Genomic DNA, 20065 nt, shown 5'->3' with positions numbered 1-20065 from the left:
TTGCTCTGAACCACACATGCCTCTTGCTCTCAATTATTTTATCATTTTCATTTTAACAATAATCCCAATTTGTAAGCTTTCATCTACTGTTAGTATATCATCACCTTTCCAGGACTTTCTTCTTATCTACCCAGAGTAGATCAGATAACGCATCTTTTCATCCACTCATTTAAAGGCATTGGCAACATTACAACATTATCATTCCATTATCTTTTCCCTCTCCTGTCCACAAAAGCACTGATCTTATGCTGTTACTACTCCAGCACTCATGCCTGCTGAGAATTGTAGGAAAAAAAAACACACAAATATGGGAATAGTTGCTTATAAAAAAAAAAAAAATCAAGATCCATATATCCAGCTGGGTTTTTGGATTCATACAGGAAATATTTTACATGGTCGTGGTCAATTCTCTTTCCAATTTTCCACAATAACTCTATTAACCTTTCACCACTACTCTAAAGTATTTTATTTCGTCCCATTATCCTTTCTCTCAATAGAACAGGTAGTGAAATTTAACAGTGAATTAGGAGGAAATTAGCAATGAATTCCTTCATCACCTTCCTGCTACACATACAATAGCACTGGCCATCCTACCTGTCTCCTACGCTCTCAGGGCATTTTTCTTTATGTTTACGGCAAATAGAGTAATGCCTAGCACTGTGCTGTTGCTCCTGTCATCAATGTGCTCATCAAAAATTCACAATTTACCCATTATCTATTTTTTCTCTAATGGAGAACTAGTTCTCTCAAATGCCTCTTTGCTGCATCCTTAAAACATATTCAGATATTTCTTACTATAAAAATACCCTTTCCTTACACTATATTTCCACTTAGCTAATATCCTTAGCTTCCATTCACAAACAAATAAATTGATAGGATAGTCTATACTTGTATTTTTAATTACTTAATCACAATTAGTTCTTCAATTGCATTAAAGTTTGGCTTCCAGGTACATTGGAACCACAGAAACAAAAGGTATTAACAGCCTCCTGTTAAAAATAATTAACATGTTCACATTAATTACATTATCTGCAAAATTTCAAATTAGTGACTACAGTTTTCTTCAAATATTCTTTAACTTCCATGATATTTTTCTCCTAGTTTTTGATCTATCTTCTTTTATTTTCCTAAGCATTCTGTCTCACTTTCTTTTGAGAGATTTCAACTTTTGATCATAATATAAATTTTTGCGTCTCTCATAGATTCTTCTATTTTCATGTTATCTTAATAAAAAAATAAACAGAAGCTTCAGGCCATTCAATTGCTACTTTATCATTTTAATGCCTAATTCTTATCTCCAGCTCTGCCTTCTCCCCTAAATTAAACATCCATTCATCAAAATTATTTATTGGCTATTTTGGGGTATTTCTCAATTACTTCAAACTTATTACCTTTTCTTGCATACTTATTCATCCCAAGGATTCACTACCTCAGGGAAAATCACCACCAGATCAGATGCCCAAGCCAAAGAACTAGATGTCACCATAGCCATTATGGCCTGAACTCTAGCAATGGTATTCTGTTCTTTTAACAGCTATACCAGCCTTTAGTGCAGAAGTTTACAGCCACATATCCGTCTTTCAACTGCCATTATATACGTATTTTAAAAAATTAAGATCTGATTATTATATTATCTACTTAAAATTGTTCAATGGTTCACTTCGTAATAGGCAATACATTAAACTTATTAGCATAGCATAACAAATCCCCGTAACAGTCCCCTTGTTCATCTGTCCAGATTCATTTCAGTAACAATTCTGCCAAGAATGTCTAATATTTTCTCTTATAAGCAGCCATTCACTATGAATACACCTTTTATTATTCATCAATACACAACTAAAAGATCAATCTCTCTATTAAGTTTTATGGACTTCCTCCTTCTGCAGCCAGTCCATTTGCCCATCTACTACTATTTCGTTAGCTCCTTGAGGGCAGTGAGTAGATTGTGATTGTTTTTTATTATCAGTAACTGATACTTACTGAATATTCAAGAAAACATTGAATCAATAAATTTTTGTGCAGTACTGAGGAGACTTTTGGATCAATCTTAGTATCATGGAGAAAAGATCAAAAACCATGATTATAAATGGAAAAAAAATCTGTTTCATCATTTTTTTTTTTTTTTTTGCAGGGAAAGAGTCTCCCTGAGCTAACTTCTGTTGCCAATCTTGCTCTTTTTTTTCCTTTCTTCTCCCCAAAGCCCCAGTGCATGATTGTATAACCTCATTGTAAGTCCTTCTAGTTCTTCTATGTGAGCTGCTGCCACAGCATGGCAACTGACAGATGCATAGTGTGGTTCTGCAATGGAGAAACGAATCAGGCCTCCAAAGCAACGAGTGCAGAACTTTAACCACTAGACCATCAGGGCTGGCTCTGTTTCATCATTGTTTGCTTTGTGTGGGTAAAATTAGAATTTCCCTTCTTGTTTTTCCTACCTGAATAAATGAAGCAACGACTCTCTCTATTGAGAAACGTCTATATATCCAAATAGTAGCTACCATTGTTTTTAAAATTATGAATGTATGATAGTATGCTTTGTCAAGTGAGAAGAAAAGAAAAAACATTTTTTAAAATATTTCCAAACCTTTCCGTATAAAGTACTTACAAACTAATCTGTGGAGATAAAATAAAGTTCTACGTAATCAGTGGAGAGAAAGTGAACTTCTAGTCCCCAGAATATGAATATGTTGAGTGATGCAATCAGTATTATTACTCAATAAATTTCTAGCTAAAAGATTTATAGATGGATAGAATAGTTAAAATAAGACACAGTCAGCATAAGTGACTGGAATACACAAATAACCATGCTCTGGTTTTGGTCTTTAGGAGAAAGTAGGGAATTTGGAGAATGGTTTCATTTGATGAACTTTTGTGTCACTGGGGTAGCACTTTCAATCTAATCCCAGCTTAATTTATCTGAAATTATAAAACTGGAAATATTGTAAGATTTCCTTTGCTATATTAAGCCAATTGTCAGAATTGAATTGTTGACCATTTGAAATTGAGAAATACGTAAACTAAAAACATAAGTAAAAATGGCCAGTTAACGAGCACTTAATTCTCTCATATCTTCTAAAATGTATTATATAAACATTTTTATTCTTAACAATGATTGTTAACAATTACATGATTTAAACATTATTTAACCTCACATTTGACATTTTTTGAAAGCACAAGTTGTACATTTTAGTTTTATTTTTCACTTGAGTTCACAATTCTACTAGATCTGAACCAAAAGACTACAGGTTCCACAACACATAAATGCTTTTGGTGTTTCTTTCAAGTTATACAAGAAGAAAAACTATATGATGACAAATGTATGTGTCAATAACAATGGAGTTATACGTGAATTCTTAAATACTGACCTCTGAGCATTTGCCATAAGATTTCCGATGCCATTTTTTGATATTTAACTGAAATCAGCAAGTCAGATAAGAGTAAAGTTTCAAACTTGTTGAAATAAATTCTCTGGCAATGTAATCCTGCTGTCAGCAGTAGACAAGGTCACAAGCCGGTTGGCTGAGCTGGAATGCAGAAATTGAGAAATGAGCAGCTGAGTTGAAAATGAAAATGCTACGCTTTCCTGGAGGCGGAAAGCAAACATGACATGGTGATGGGCTCTAAAAGTGGGATCTGAGGAAGTACTGATTTTTACATTGTAGTAAATGTGCTTCTTTCCGTTCTTGACACGAAGTTATTATTGAAAATGAATGCCTCATGCCACAAAATGAGCCGCAAGTTTAAAGGCTTCTTGAAAAGCATCACTAGATGAGAACAGTGACCAAGGAACAAAATTTTTTTAAAAAATAGATGGACTACAAAGATAATAAAGTTCTAGCAGATTGAATATGTCCAAAAAGCCATCTGTGATGTCTATTGATCAGCTGTTCAGACCATGAGAAAAAGCAATGAAAAATGAAATACACACCAAAATATTACTGACGCGTTCCTGTGCTTCTTATTTGTACTTTATTGGGTAAATAACGTTTAGTATTGTGCTTAGCTGAGATCTTGTTATGATCTTTGAGATGTTATTTTTTATATATCTGTGTTATGAACAAACTGTTGAAAATCTCAAATTCATCTAAAATATTATTTCTCATCATGCATCAGAAAAAAAAATCAGTTATTTCTCTGAATTCAGCTGTTAAAATAAGATTCAAAAACTTTTTCTGTGGGTGTTCAGTCCTAGAATACCTATTATATCATGAATTACATTGGTAGATAACTATTTCCTAGAAATTTAAATAGTAGCTTATTTCAAAATCAGTTAAAAGGCCTAGCTAAGATTGATGTTGAATAATAATATTCTTGTAACATTCACATTCATAGTCAGCTCAAAGAATCACTCTCATCCCCTATTTTTGGGTGCTTCATAAAACTACTATATACTAACTTATGATGCATTACTATTTAAAAATTAGATTAAAATGCCATATTCACAGAACAATTGCATTTTAACCCAAGATCATAATATTCAATAACTGAATAGCAATTGAATGTAAAAGATAACCAAGTAAAATGAAGAATTTCATTAGGAACACCTTTACATCCAAATCGAGTATTTCTGAAATTGCACTGGAGAAAGGGCAGTTGAATGGGATCCAATTAAATAATGCTCTGAAGCCCTGCTGAAATTGTTTAGATTCATACATCAGGAAACCACTAAGTAGTAAGGTCTCACAACTTCTCCAGTAACTTTTATTTTTTGGTGAGGAAGATTAGTCCTGAGCTAACATCTGTTGCCAATCCTACTCTTTTTGCTGAGGAAGATTGGCCCTGGGTTAACATTTGTTGCCCACCTTCCTCTACTTTATATGTGGGATGCCGGCCACAGCATGGCTTGATAAAAGGTGCATAGGTCCGCACATCTGAACCTGCAAACCACAAGCTGCCAAAGTGGAGTACACAAACTTAACCATTACACTACTAGGCAAGCCCCTCCAGCAACATATTTTTAAAGCCAAAGTCTCAAATCATATATCAAGGTATTGGAGATTTGATACACAAATCATCATACAAATTAAATATGAAGAATTTAAAAATAAATAGAAGAGGGCTGGCACCGTGGCTTAGCGGTTAAGTGCCGACGCTCCACTACTGGCCACCCGGGTTCGGAGCCCGGGGCCGGACCGATGCACTGCTCTCCAGCCATGCTGAGGCCATGTCCCACATACAGCAACTAGAAGGATGTGCAGCTATGACATACAACTATCTACTGGGGCTTTGGGTGGAAAAAAGGAGGAGGGTTGGCAATAGATGTTAGCTCAGAGCTGGTCTTCCACAGCAAGAAGAGGAGGATTAGCATGGATGTTAGATCAGGGCTGATCTTCCTCAAATAAATAAATAAATAAATAAATAAATAAATAAATAAATAGAAGAAAACATTCATTTATTCCTATAAGTAAAAGTTCATATCTATTATCATGTAACCAACAAGACCATATTAGATTTTTTCCAAAAATTATACCAAGTGATATTTTATTTGCTAGATTTTTATATTGTACACACATTTTTAAAAAAGTCCTTCCATTTTCTTAAATGTAGGTTATGTATACTTATAATTGAAAAAATCGCTTCAAAGCCTCAAAGCTTTGGATGTTTAGAAATTAGATTTTCATTGCAAATGTACTAATTCCTGTGGTGATATTTGCTGTTCCACTTTTTGTGGTGTATTTTCTACTAATTAAATTGAAATGTATTTCATGCAACAGAATTAAATTTGTAGTCTTGTTTTTACAATTCATAGTAAATTTTTCTAGACATAGTACATTTCTCATGCTCACTTACATGCTATGCTGTATTGCATTGGATCCATTACCTTGTAACATATCATTTTCATTTATAATTCAGACAGGTGGTTTTAGTACATGATTTTCTCTCATAGGCTTTTGTCGGGGGAAGAGGGAGAATCTCCCTCTGCCCTTTTCCTTAAGGTTCTTCTGGCTGGCCAAATAATCAACAAGACAGGTTAGCAGGAGAAAATAATACCAAGTTTAATAACATGTATACATGGGAGAAACTCAGAAATGAGCAACTCGTCCCTCTGTCTAAGCTGCTTTCTTAAGTATTGCAGCTAAAGGCGAAGGAACGTGTTGGGGGTGGCTAGTGGCCTGGGACTTCAGAGGGCAGAAGGACAATTCTTTTCAGGGTCATCTATTGATAATTTGGTCAGGGAGAGATAGAGTTTTTTGATAAAAGGGGTTTGGTGCCCCTCCCATTGCAACATCTATTTTACATTATCTTTATAGCCATCATGATAGAAGATCTGTTCCAGGAATGAGCCACCATGCCAGATTCTCTAGGCAGTTAGTGGGGGAGGTCAAATATCCTTATTGTCTTCAGCTCGAAATAATCCGCATACCAGAGTGGTGCTTCCTGGGGCAGCTTGCCCTGAGCACCATCAGTTCCCTCCTCTGAAACTTCCCTAGAAGTTTCACATATTAAAAGCTGAGCTGGTGACTGTGGAGAGAGAAATCGTGCTAGTATCTGAGTGATAAGAAGTCTGCAAAGAGAGAAAAGAACGTAGATTAGAATGAGGATGAACAGGCAGAAAAGAACAAATCGGAGCACATTTCCCCACGCTCCATTAAATCGGTCCCCCAATCCTGGAAATGTCAGTCCAATAAAATGTGTTAGCTTCGTTTATCTGATGAAAAATGTCAATCTTCTCTTTTAATAGATTTAAGTTAGATATTACTTGACCTGTTTGATTCACATAAAAGCAACATTTTTCTCCAATGATTGCACATGCTCCTCCTTGCTGGGCAGTGAGCACATCCAGAGCATGTCGATTTTGGAGCACCACAGATGCTAGGCTGTTAATCTCTGACTGGAGTATGTTCAAGGTTTGCATGGTGGTGTTGAACTCTTGCTCCATTATCATAGAGAGATTTAATATTGCCTTTTCCAACTCATAATTTCCAAAGTTGGGGAATAGGACTCTCAAGGCTGAAAAGAACTTGGAGTTGTGGTACACAAATGGATTTTCCACGATTTCTCGACTGGCACGTTTATGTGGCACAATCTTATGAACAAACGAACCCAAGTTTGTAATTTGGCTAGCATTTAAGGTGGAGTGTTTGGTGACAGAAGGAGCCAGGTATCCAAGTCCGCATCGTCCTGACCAATTAGGTGGGAATCCTTTATACACTTTGTTGCCGCATAAAATGAAAAGACCAGTGTAGTTTAAAGACAAGGTTAGAATTGAGTCTGTAGTTCCCAGGATCTGGACTATTTCATGATCTGTGCCACTTGCACTGTTACTACCTAAACATCTCCATTTCCCATGAGCTCCTGTCAGTCTGCGAGAACAGAACAGATTGCGGAATAGCTGGTACAGGAGGCCTGCAGTCTGATTTTGGCAGCTATAAAGCCTGGTCTTGTCACCTGACCAGGTGAGTCCAGATTTTTGATCCACCCGTATATAGTCTGTGGCATTGGGCAGCCTAACCATGCGGATAGCTGCGATACCCCAAGTTGCACACGGGTGGCTCGTAGGCCATCCAGAGCACTTGGTGATTTGGCAAATGTTTGTGCCAGAGGGAGTAGTGATAGAGTCACTTACAATTCCCTTGAGAGTTCTGAAGATGCCACCTGCGGAATCAAACCACAGAGTTTGACTGCAATATTGTCTCGGTATGTCACCCAGGAAAGGTCCAGCGCCATGTTTACTTTCAATGCAGAGGGAAAAACTTTCACCTATTGCTTGTACTTGGGCACGGGACAGTCCTTGACCTTCTAAGAAGTCTTTCTGGGGCCCAAGTGACTCACCAGGAGAAGAAGCAGAGTGAAGTTTCCCTTGTTGCGGATACCATACTCTGTTATTCATCCATTTTCCGTACTTAGTCTACCAGGTGTTCATATCAGCAGGAACAAAGACTAGTTCAGGTTCTTTTGCACTATCTAGCTGTTGACATAACCAACAGTCAGATTGATTAGTTAGCGTGGCTAGGGCTTGGTAAACTGGCATAAGAGGGTGTTTGGTCTGTGCCCGACCTGTTGAAAAGGAGAGGGTTAGTAAAAGCAAGACACGGATCAGAAAAGAGCCCATAGCGGAGACTTAGAGAGGGGAAGAGGGACAGATAGACACCAGCACTCTCCAGTCAGCTTTCTAATAAATGATTAAAAAAATATATATATATATATCCACTAATAGTTTGTGTGTGTGAGTGTGTATATATATAGGGAGTTTTGAAGCAAGGGGGAGGAAATGGGTCAAAGTAGGTTTTCTCGATCCGTGATCTTGGGAAAAGCTGTCTACTTCATGATGTCGGCTGCTTCTGGGGCCTGGGTTTTGGCCCTCGAAATCCTTAGTTTAAGGTCACCTGTGGGGATTATCTCTCAGTTGTCTTGAGAGCGATGTTCTGGGTCTATTTTGGCGTGGCTCGCATGGATCCAGGAAGATTTTTCCTTTATTTTGATGGCAGTGCAGGTCGTCAGTAAGACTTCATAAGGTCTTTCCCAGCGAGGTGACAGTGCGTGTTTTCTTCTAAAGACCTTGATGTACACCCGGTCTCCTGGTCGAAAGGGATGGCAAGGCTTGTCAGAAGGTGGTGGCCATGCCTCTTTTACCTGTTGACGACATGCTTCAAGTATACTAGTTAATTTTTGTATATAACAAGTCATAGCATCAAATTGTTCACTTAAGTTCCCATAATATTCATTTAATCCAGGAATTGAAGGTTTAGAGACACCAGTAGGTATCGGACGTCCAAAAACTATTTCAAAAGGAGTCAGTCCATGCCTTCTATTTGGAGTATTTTGAATCTTCATAAGGGCCAAGGGTAGAGCCTCTGGCCATTTAAGTCCAGTTTCTTGACAGACTTTTCCTAGAGTTCTTTTTATATCTAGATTTTTACGTTCCACTTGCCCTGATGACTGAGGGTGATATGGGGTATGAAATTTTAATGAATACCCCAGAGTTTTTGCAAGCAAGTGGTTTATCTCTGCTGTAAAATGACTTCCTTGGTCTGATTCAATCCATAAAGGAATGCCAAAGCGAGGAATAACTTCAGTTATTAATTTCTTTACCACTGTTGTGGCATCTGCATGTCCGGTCGGATAGCATTCAGTCTATCTACTAAACATGCAGACAATAACCAAACAGTGAGAGTAACCTAAAGTTGAAGGTAAGTCCATAAAATCCATTTGGAGTGCTGCAAAAGGCAGCGTGGGCCTGGGAGGACTTCCTGGATCACACTGATTTTTCCCAGAGACTTGGTAAGATTTGCAAGTTGTGCACTGGGAGGTGATTTGGTCAGAAATTTTATGGATGCCAGGGCAAAACCAATTGTCTTTTAGTTCCTTACCTATCCCCCGTTTGCACATATGTCCCATTTGGTGGGAGATAAGTGCAAGCCAAAAAGTCAAAAGAAAAGGAGCTACTGGAAGGCCATTTGGTCCAATGTATAATCCATCTGATAATTGTTTGGCACCCTTTTGTATCCAATTGTCTTTTTCAGATTGTGGGGCATTTGCCTGATAGTTAATAACATCAGTCAGGGATAAAGGCAGATTTAAAAGTTGGGTGGAAAACGGATAAGGGGGTCCATAGTGAGCTGCATGTTTAGCAGCTCTGTCAGCCCTGTCATTCCCTAAAGATATGACATCAGTCTCCTTAGTATGGGCTGAACAATGAACAATGGCAATTTTTGAAGGAAGGTGAATAGCTTGTAATAAGGCTGCAATTAAGTGTCCATTAGCAATAGGAGTTCCTGCAGAAGTTAAGAATCCACAGGATTTCCAAATTGTGCCAACAGCATGGCAGACTCCAAAAGCATATTTGTGTAAACGAAAGAAAAACAAGGTTAATGGTTAGAGCAAATTGTAAACCAGTTTTTGAGTTCAGAGGACAGCCAGTGAAGAAGAATTTTAGATGTCAGCGTCAAAGTATCTTTTGCAGTTTAAAATGTCTCTGATGGTGTCGTCAGGTCATCTCTTAAGTTTATATCAAGTTCATCAGCTTCAGTTTGTAAGGCTTCAGGAAAAAGGGCAGGTTCAGTTCTCAGTGATTTCAAATGAAAATGATGGAAAAAATCAAAAACGTTAGTTTGGACATCTGTAGCCAGATATTTCAGGAGACTAGAAGAAATCAGGATCCAGTCCAGTCAACAGATATAAAACAAAAACCTCAAAAGACAACAAAACTAGGATCTAATATCCGCAAACTTATACTGAAATAGTTTTTACTGAAATATAATTTTTCTCTCTAAAATCACCCTCATTTTTATTAAGACAGCAAAATTAAAACTAGTTTGCAAAATAAGTCTAGTTCCAATAGAGTTGGCTCAATTATTTACATAAGTACAGCAAGAATAGCAGTTGATCACATAGGCTCTTTTAAATCTGCTTTGCTGGAACTTTTTGTAAGGAATCTCACATTGAACTTTAAAGGTCTCTCGAGGCCAGGAAAGCCAAGCCAAGGATTTTGTCATCAGACTTTGCCTGCAATACCTATAGATTTGGGTGAATTCCTCTATTCCGAGGTTTCCCCAAAATATTTCAAGGTTCCTTGTACCTGCCAGATAAGTGACATTCTTTACTTATCCTGGTAAGTGCTGCTTGGAACATAAGGTACCAGGCCAATATTTCCACTTTATTCCATAAAGTCCAATCTTCATTCCTCAAAAGCTGTATGGTTATATTGCAAATATGATGTTCCAGTCACAACCTTGGTAATAGAACCAGTGTTTCCAATTGTGTCCTGTTTTAAGGAGAACAGATTCTTATTGAACTTATGCAAATAACTATATTGCCATGAAAACAACAATACTCACTTACTAAGAGTTTCTAAATTCGAGGTATCAGGTAGAGAGAAAAAGATAAATATTTCAATTTTACTTACAAAAGTATCATTTACCAAATTGCTGTAAGTCATAGCTAGCTCAGGAGAAAAGAGAAAAAGTTTTCCTTAAATCTGAAAAAACCAAACATTAAAAATTCAGCAATACTTCAAACAAAAAATCATAAAAATTATAATCATCCTTATCAGTTCATTCAGTCCTGTGTAATCCATTCTTGATCCCAATCTTTTTGTTAGCAGCTGCATGAAGTTATCAGTCTCTCCATCAGATTTCTATAATTTTTTACCCAGTTCAGTTTTATGATCAGAAAGTTTGTCAGAAACCTGTACTCCAGTGTAAATGTCAGAGTCCTTTCCATGAATTTTTCTGAAGTTGAAACATTTTGCAAAAGCATTAGAGCAAAGAAATAAGTCTGTAAACAAGACCTCAAAATGGCAATTGACAAGGAAATTTGGTTAATTTTGTGACACACAACACTTTAAAATAATAATAACCAGAATTATGACTGATAACCAGGACAGATCAGAATTTTAGTAATGTTATACAATTTTAAAACACCTATGTCAATAACATTTGCCCACATAATAGCACCTAAGCAGGCTTATCATCACTGTTCTGACAATGCTTTCCATGTAATTGAACATATTGAATAAGCCTAATAAGTTTAGTATCTTTCCCCTTATAGGAAGAGAGCAAATTTCTTTGAGAAGTTCCAGGGCCCTTTGAAAATTCCCAAAGAAATAAAAGTTAAAAAAAAGACTTTAAGATATGAATTTTGGGGGAGCTTGTCAAAAATATAAACAATCAAAGCAAACAGAGCATTAACAGTCCAAAAGCCTTAATAGAGAGACCTCAGTCTTTTGAACGTAGGAAATTATTTTAACAGTTTTTTTTTTTCTGTCTTTTAGGTAGACTTACTCAAAGGTAAAGAAAAATCTTTTGTAACCTCTTTATCAAGTTTAAGCAAATTATCCTTTTAAGAGACAGAAGACCAAATTTTAATTTTGCACCAGCTTATTTCTGCTATTACAACTCATTTACTTAATTAAATTCATTTCAATCTTAGCCAACTTGACCATGCATAAAACTCCTTTTCCAGAATTCCTCTTCCACAAACCTTCTATAACTTTCTTTTTACATTCAGAATTTGTCCCATGTCTTTCTTTTCCCTCCTAGTACTTGAGGACAAATTTATCTTTCTTAACCAAACAAAATATTTCCATTCTTTGTACCTTTATACATCTTACTTTCCTTGTACACAGACATATTTTTCTTAATTTTTAGTAGCTTCAATCACATATACTAATTAGGAATTTTAGCCCTTAGAAACCTTAATTTGTAAGTAAAAACTAAGTAAACAATTGTAAACTTTCTTTTACATTAGTATCTTGTGGCTTGGAAAATTTATAAACACTTCATAACTTCTAGAAATATGTTACTTTATAGTACAATCTTTTAATAAAACACATGTTTACCAATAGACCCAAAACACCTTTTAGTTTTCCTGTAATGAAAAGCCAAAAGTAGACAAATGTACATTTAGCAATCAATGTCTAATATCTTATCTTATTTGGAAATGATGATACTCAGAGAATTTTTATCATAAAACTTAGCAAAACTCTCAAGTTTTAAGTCACCAAAAAGAGTTTGGAAGCTGTAACCACCATAACACATAATTATTGTTTAAAGTTCATCCAACATTCATCTTTTTCACAACTATTTAGTTACTTATTCCCAATAATTATTTAGATTGCCTACAAGACTTCATAAGACTTCAGATAAAATTAGCCATCATTTAAATTACTATTTTTGTTAACCAGTTCTGTAATAGAAATAACATCAGTTTTTTTCTTACAAAATTTCATGTAAATTTCGTCACCTCTTATACCTTTAAACATAATTATCATTAAGATTTTTATCAATAGGTCTTGGTCTTCTAATTTTGGAAAGAGAAGCATTCCCAGTCAGACATTTTAAAACATACTCAGGCAAAGTTGATGTAACCTCTTTGTATAAAATTAGCTCAAACATTCCAACCTTTATAATCTTATCAACACTTACACTTTTACATGTTCTCAATTCAATTGTAACCTGAGTCAAGGTCTTAAGACTAGTCAAATTTTTCCCTTCCTTTTTCTAGCCTTAATTCTTAGGTACCAATTAAGCAATTATGTGAGAGCTCTCAAAACATTTTTTTTTTTTCCCCAATTTAGAAGTTTTTCCAATTCAAAGGATCCGTCGTCTGGCCATTGACGAGTAGGATCTTCACTTGTATATTTATTCCAATAGTGACTCGAACCAATAAGCCTTTTTAAGGAAAGACCCGGAGGTAACTTTCCACGCTTAGAATAAATCTTCACCATGGACGCAAGAGGCGTCCCTGGTGAGGGCGCAGATGATGTAGCCCCCATGATCCACAGAATTCACTCCCAAAGATATTCAGAGAAAGTAAAGACCTTCGTTGCACAGGCAGTAACCACAATAGTGTGGGACACCTCCAGTCACAGACCCGCTAATCTGTGACACCGGGCAGGCGATACTGGAATGGGATTTTTCCAGCACTAACAAGCAACGAAGGTAAAGACGACAAAAGCCCTTATGGACTGGGCCTTTTATGACAAACTCCCTGAGAGCTTGGCACAGCCGGACAAAGAGACAGTTCGGAACCCCAGTCTACTCGACTGGCCACCAAGGTGCACCCCGGTAAATGCACCTTCCGTATGGTGGAGACCAAGGAGAATATTCTCACTGGTCACAAAGCCAAGTTTTCTCAGGACACAGAACAAGACAGAAGGAAAAACCTCATCCGGTTTTTTTTTTTTTTTTTTTTTATGTGCACAATGACAGCTTTAGTCCCGCCTTAGGTCTCTTGGAGCCAGAATAATACCTTGGGGGGAGGTGCCGCGGGGTTGGGGACTGTGTGCTTTTACAGAGTACCTCGTCGTTGCACGGACATTTTCTTGCAGTTGGCGGGGGACCTGTGTCATCTACCCCGTTCCATGACCCAACTTATCCTGTCACAGGAGTCTTCTGAAAGTGGCGAGCGCCCTAATGGCTCTTAACTGCTCGACCCGCGCCCACTTAAATTTGCGGCCTTTTTGGCTTCCAAGATGCCCTTGGCAATGACCTTCACTTCATGTGCATAATAACCCACAGCAAAGTTTGTAGACACCGGTCTGGTGAGACCCGCAAACTCACCAGTCTGTGGGGCCAGCCCGGACAGCAGGCTTATAGGGCCTATGCCTGCGTCCTACCCTATGGTATTTCCTTCTTATGACAAAAGACACAGACAAAAGAGAAAAACAGAGACTACCTCTGGGAGGAAAAGGGATCAAGATCAAAAACCAAGAGTACTCTACCAAATTTAAACCAAGAGTCACTAAAAGCCCAAGAAACTAGTTTCCCAAATATTTTCTCCTGCCAATCTAAATTTAGAAAGAGAAAAAATTCTCACCACTTCCTTCCACCGGACTCCGCAGATAGAGATTCCGCGAGGCTGACGTGGTAAGAAGTCTTGCCTTTTGCCGGCTTTCGTCAGGCGTTCCCGTATCTCACCATCTGCAGTAGTCCAGGGAGAAGGCAGGTCTTCCAGCCAGAGAAGGCAACTTGCCAGCCAGTGTGGCTCCTGGCGACTACGCCAAAACTGTCGGGGGAAGAGGGAGAATCTCCCTCTGCCCTTTCCCTTAAGGTTCTTCTGGCTGGCCAAATAATCAACAAGACAGGTTAGCAGGAGAAAATAATACCAAGTTTAATAACATGTATACATGGGAGAAACTCAGAAATGAGCAACTCGTCCCTCTGTCTAAGCTGCTTTCTTAAGTATTGCAGCTAAAGGCGAAGGAACGTGTTGGGGGTGGCTAGTGGCCTGGGACTTCAGAGGGCAGAAGGACAATTCTTTTCAGGGTCATCTATTGATAATTTGGTCAGGGAGAGATAGAGTTTTTTGATAAAAGGGGTTTGGTGCCCCTCCCATTGCAACACCTATTTTACATTATCTTTATAGCCATCATGATAGAAGATCTGTTCCAGGAATGAGCCACCATGCCAGATTCTCTAGGCAGTTAGTGGGGGAGGTCAAATATCCTTATTGTCTTCAGCTCGAAATAATCCGCATACCAGAGTGGTGCTTCCTGGGGCAGCTTGCCCTGAGCACCATCACTTTCAAATACACATTATTGTGCTGCTGAATAGTAGACTACCCTACTAAACAGAAAATTTAAGGAGTATATGTATAATAATCTGAAATGACGTGTTAGAACAATGAAAATAATGTTTCTAAATTTTAAATTTTTGGAAAAAAATTGAAATTTTTTTAAAGAAGAAAACATAGGACGTGGTTATATCAAAAGAATAGTTTATCTTCCACGGAGCTTACTTAATTTTTACATTGGTTGATGTCTAAGACAGTTCACTTTATTTAAAAAATTACTTAGATTGATTCCATTCTGAAATTATTAGTGTACACTCCACTGTATTCAATGAAAAACAAAATCTAGATGCCTGTGAAAATTAAATATTTTGATTATTTTTTCAATTCTTTGCTAAGTATCTACATTTGCATAAATATAATCCAGATCAAGTAATATATATATATATATCCATTTTAAAACAAAATAAGTAATTTTCATCTCTCTAAAGTTTGTGGATGCCTTGCTTTTCCTTGGTTCTTCAGCCTTTGTTCTTTTAGCTGTGTGTGACACATAATAATTTACCTTCACTATGTGTTCACATTTATAATAATGTCAACCAGAGGATTTGAGTTAAATGTGATTTTAAAACAGTCAGTAGCTGGAGAGATGATCTTTGGGAGATGACAGTAGATACCTGGTCTGTACGTTACTGGCTGGTTCATTTTGAAAGTCAGCGATCACTTTCAAGTTTTCCTTTTGCGTAGTCAAGTACTTAAGGAGCAGCCTCATTTGCATTTGAGTGAGTCTACCTGTAATGCAGCAAACAGCGTGAAAAACAAGCTTGATGCGTGTTCCAAACTACAAAAGTCTTACACATCAGTGTAGAAGTTTCATTATTTGTCTGCAACGACAGCAGTTTCAGCTGGGGACATTCGACAATGGAGAGTCTGTCACAAGTTTTTAAAAATCAGACTAAAATATATCCTCTTAACTGAATGTTATGAGGATCTCAGAGTGAAGGCTGAGACAGATCATTTACAGAGTTGCAATATATACTGCCATATGAAATCTGTAACGATGTATTCATTCCACATGATGGGATCCTTGTTTAAAATAATTCAAATATTGGATTTTTAATAATAATATTAATCATTTCACTGATGTAAGCATATTTTGTTCATTTGCTTGTGTGTAATAGATGCATCAGTATATCTTGAAGTGTGCAGGTTTTATACACAGCATGAAAGTTTTACATACAGAAATAATGCCTAGAGAAAGATCATTTTCTTCGGAAGATTGCCACTGAAGTAACCATAATACTCAACTTCTTTATGAATTACAATTTATAAACACCATCAATATTAATTCCAAACACCATATATCAGTATTTTAACTATATATATATATAAATATATATATAAATAAAATGAACTTTGCAAAGTTTTGCAAGGATTATTTCTTCTTGGCTAATTGTTTAGTGTCTAGAATTTGATGGGTCTGAAATTTTATTTGGAGGTCTATTTCATTTACCCAGGTACTATTATAATCCTATGTGTTTCTATATTTATTACTCAACATAAATTTATCTAATTTCTAATTCATTTAAACACTGAAATCCAACTTATGCATGTTGAGCTCCTTCCATATACTCTCTAAAGTAGGCATTTAAACATGCGTAAGAATGTTTAAATGGGAGAAAAAAAAGAATATATTGTTATAAAAGTGTGTGCTTTGTGAAAGAGTGACTGTGAAAAAGGCAGACAGGTGTCTGATCTCCATTTCTGAGAAGATGGCGAGTCTGCAGTTGGGTGGTATCTTTCCCAGGCTTACCAGAGCTCTGGACAACGGACAAGAAGGAAATAAAATTCAAACCTTTGGCATCAATAGAAGAGAAAATATGGGGAAGTCAAAGCAAAAGTTCCAAGCAAGTAGATACAGTATAAATAGACTCTGAAGTAAAGAGAAAGAAACAGAGAACAGGGTAGACAGGTCAAGTACGTAGTTTGGAAAATATATTCAGAAGCAATGAGATTCAAAATAGTCTTGGAATATAGTATGAGAGAAATAAGACCTTTGGCTGCAATTCAGATAATTTGAATCGAAATTATTTTCTAAGGATTTCTTAGCTTGCTAAATGAGAACTGTTAAGAATAGTAACATGTTTAATAATTGCAAAAGTCATTTAAGCCTATGAAAATGTAATTCTTAATAGATTTCATTAATATAATCAAATGTAATGTCATTAGTAGTATAAAATTAATTTTATACCATTAATAAAAATGTGTGTTTTAAATTAACGTAAGATGTATGCATATTTTTTCTTATATCAGTGTGGTATTCAAAACAGCATCACTTATGGTACATCAATTTTGTTTTTAAAAAAATATTTTCTCATTATACAGTCTGTGAATGCTAATCCTTGCTAACCTTAATGGTACCTCTCAAAAGTGATCTCTATGAAATAGGCCTCAAATATCTTCTATTCTGTACTTTGTTCAATTCAGTTTAATCATATTTATACTTTTTATACATATTTTTGATTAACATTTTAAATAAGATTTGCAAATAATTCTTTTAGTATTCTCCCCAGAGTTTAGTCACATGCCTTAGACATGGAAGACCTATACCATAATATATCAAGGAATGCATCAATGATCTGGATATTTAAACACAAAGGTAATATCCTATGGACTTTGTTTAAATTAATGACTTTCAATGAGCGATGAAGAGCAGTACATATCTTGAAGAATAAAAGTAAAATTCAACATTATCTTGGTATTGGGTGACACATCTTACTGGATAGTTTCGCTTTGCTTCAGAGCAAAGGGCGTGTTTAAACAGCCAACACACATTGGAAACTAAAGATAGGTCTTCTTAAAGATGAACTCCAGAGAGACTTGAATATGTAAAGCCCTGTCCTTCCTTCTCTGGAAACATCCGTTTACTTTCTAGGTTAATAAACCAAGAGATATGTTCCCTTTCTTCCTTGGAAGAGATTTACGTAATGAGTAATCTCTCTCTTTCAATTTCTCTCTCTCTGTTTCCCTTTCTGCCTCTCTCCCTTTCCTCCTCCCTCTCACAGGAAAGGCAGATGTGCCAGCAATCTATAAAAAAGCCGAGTCTCTTAAATTTTGCTGTTCGTCTCTTGTGATGCAACTCCACTGCATGTACAGGAAACATCTAGTCTCTGTTTTATTTTGTGGGACTTGGGATGCTAAGATGTTATTCTAGCAGCTGTTTTTCCTATGAATAACAAAGCAGTCTTGTCCCTGTCTGTCAATTTATGAATATAACATGGTGTCACGCTAACTTGTTAGCTTGCATGCAGGGTAATCTCTGATTCTTCACAGTTCTGTTTTTTTCAATCTGGTGACAAGGGTGGGGTATCGTCAGTGATACACTCATCTGGAAGAGGTACACAACAGATCTGTGGATCCATTGACGTGGGAAGTCTGTGGGAATTAGTGATGTGTTGACCAATCTGTATGGTGCATTAGACAATACTAGGCAATTAGTCCTCTACTTCATTGCCTGCTAATGAGAATGGTTTGGAGAGATGGTTACAAACTGAGTACTGGGAGGTAGGGTTGAAACCAGTGTTAAACAAAAATTACACTGTACAAAGTTAAACTGGCAAGGAAGACTACTGCAATGGGGACTAGAAATTGAACTTAACTCTACTGAAACAAAAGGCAGGAGAGTTTTTAAGCTCTGGGGTAAGCTGGTTGAGAAGTACTGGAGGCTGTTAAGGTGGAGGTTGGTCAATGTGATTAAGGCCATTGGTATTTGCCAATTGTCACTTGAAGTTAGGCTCCTACCATCCCACAGAGACTGGGAGATCTGAGTGCTAACTTCCTTGATAATTCTGTCTCAAACAGTTGGCTCCCAAGAGAAAAGATATTTTATTGAGAAAGACATTCCTGTGTGGCAAAACTGGTAAGATGCTGGGAGAAGATTCATCTACATTTCAAAAGGGCAGAGAGAGAATTTGCAATTTCAAGTTTTCCAAAGGAAATGCTCTGAGAAAAGGGAGCTCAGGGGCCTATAGTCAAGAAGGACTTTGTCTAGAGTTTAGTCAAGCTGAGGGAAATAATAAGGCCGTCTTGGTGACAAGCAGTCCAATGGTGTATTTGTTCTATTCTCTCTCCTAAAGGCAGGAAGAGAAAGGATCCAAGAGGTTTTGGCAGACCAAAAACGTTAGCAGTCAGGCCATGAACAGCTGCTTCAATGTTCCCACCTGCAAGTAGATGTGTTTCGCTTACCGGAGTGGAGAGACAGTGTCCACCTGATCGCTCGCTCTTCCACTGCACTGGCCTCAGCTGTTTGAAGGTTAGGGGTGGAATCAAGACCTCCTTATCCCCAAGGAGAATGTAAGACTCTACAATCCATCTAAACATGCTGGGGGAACTTCATGGAGGGGAGATGTCATACCTTTACAGCTCTGTTGGATGCTATAAAAGGTCCTGTTTGGGGAGAGGATCCTGGACCCAGGAGTGACTGAAAGTGCCAAGGAATGTAGACCGGAGCCATAGTAACATATAAGAGGATATAAAGAAAGAAGGAAAGGTCCAGCCCAGGTACTTCTTAGAAACTGGGGAGTGCACAACGGAGTAAGCAGACCCTAGAAATTTACAGTGAAAAAAAAAATAAGGCTAAAATGACTGTGAGTGGAGCCCTTTGCATCCATTTCATGTTTTTATTGTTTCTGCATCTGAACATATTTAAGAATTGATGTGTATGTTAAATGCTGTACTTCCCATCTCACATGTGCCAGAGGGGATCACCGTCCTGACTGGGGAAGAACAGCAAACAGAGAAGTATGTTACTGAGTTAAATTCTCCTGCCGCTTTCCCCCAGTGAATGAGACAGGATTTAGTGTGAATGCTTCTCACTATATTGAACTCTTTGGTAATTAGAGACAGAGCAAGACTCCGAAAATAATAATTATTTTCCTATTAAAGCCTCCGGAAAGGGAGGCAACAACCAAAGAAAGGCAGTCTCCACCTGGAGGCAACTCTTTGGAATATGGAACTTGGGGTTTTGGCATGGCCACTAGATTCATCACTTGTGAAAAGAAACTATTAGCTTCCTATCGAGTTCTTATTGAAACTAAATGACTGATTTATAGAA

The 20065-nt window shown here is 37.1% G+C and overlaps 1 protein-coding gene across 1 annotated transcript; it reads right to left on the bottom strand.

Moving 5' to 3' along the window:
- Nucleotides 1-6305: 6305 nt before the first annotated feature.
- On the bottom strand, nucleotides 6306-10832 carry LOC147918250 (endogenous retroviral envelope protein HEMO-like). Its single transcript, XM_087430031.1, has 2 exons — nucleotides 7774-10832; nucleotides 6306-7596 (listed from the first exon to the last, which is right to left on the bottom strand). The coding sequence occupies exons 1-2, from the start codon at nucleotides 7829-7831 to the stop codon at nucleotides 6590-6592; spliced, it is 1065 nt and encodes a 354-aa protein (XP_087286157.1). The 5' UTR covers nucleotides 7832-10832; the 3' UTR covers nucleotides 6306-6589.
- Between the last annotated feature and the right edge of the window lie 9233 nt (nucleotides 10833-20065).

Source organism: Ceratotherium simum, chromosome 1 (assembly GCF_057802395.1).
Source record: "Ceratotherium simum simum isolate JZ-2026a chromosome 1, ASM5780239v1, whole genome shotgun sequence".
Lineage (NCBI taxonomy): Eukaryota > Metazoa > Chordata > Mammalia > Perissodactyla > Rhinocerotidae > Ceratotherium > Ceratotherium simum.
The sequence above is the reverse complement of the archived record's forward strand: the minus strand, read 5'-3'. Positions and strand labels throughout refer to the sequence as shown.

What these genes read in the sequence shown, in the direction of transcription:
- LOC147918250 (XM_087430031.1), bottom strand. Translation starts at nt 7,831, where the DNA reads ATGAATAACAGAGTATGGTATCCGCAACAAGGGAAACTTCACTCTGCT. An exon ending in TCACTCTGCTTCTTCTCCTG is followed by an intron (nt 7,597 to 7,773) that starts GTGAGTCACTTG and finishes TTGATTCCGCAG; the next exon opens with GTGGCATCTTCAGAACTCTC.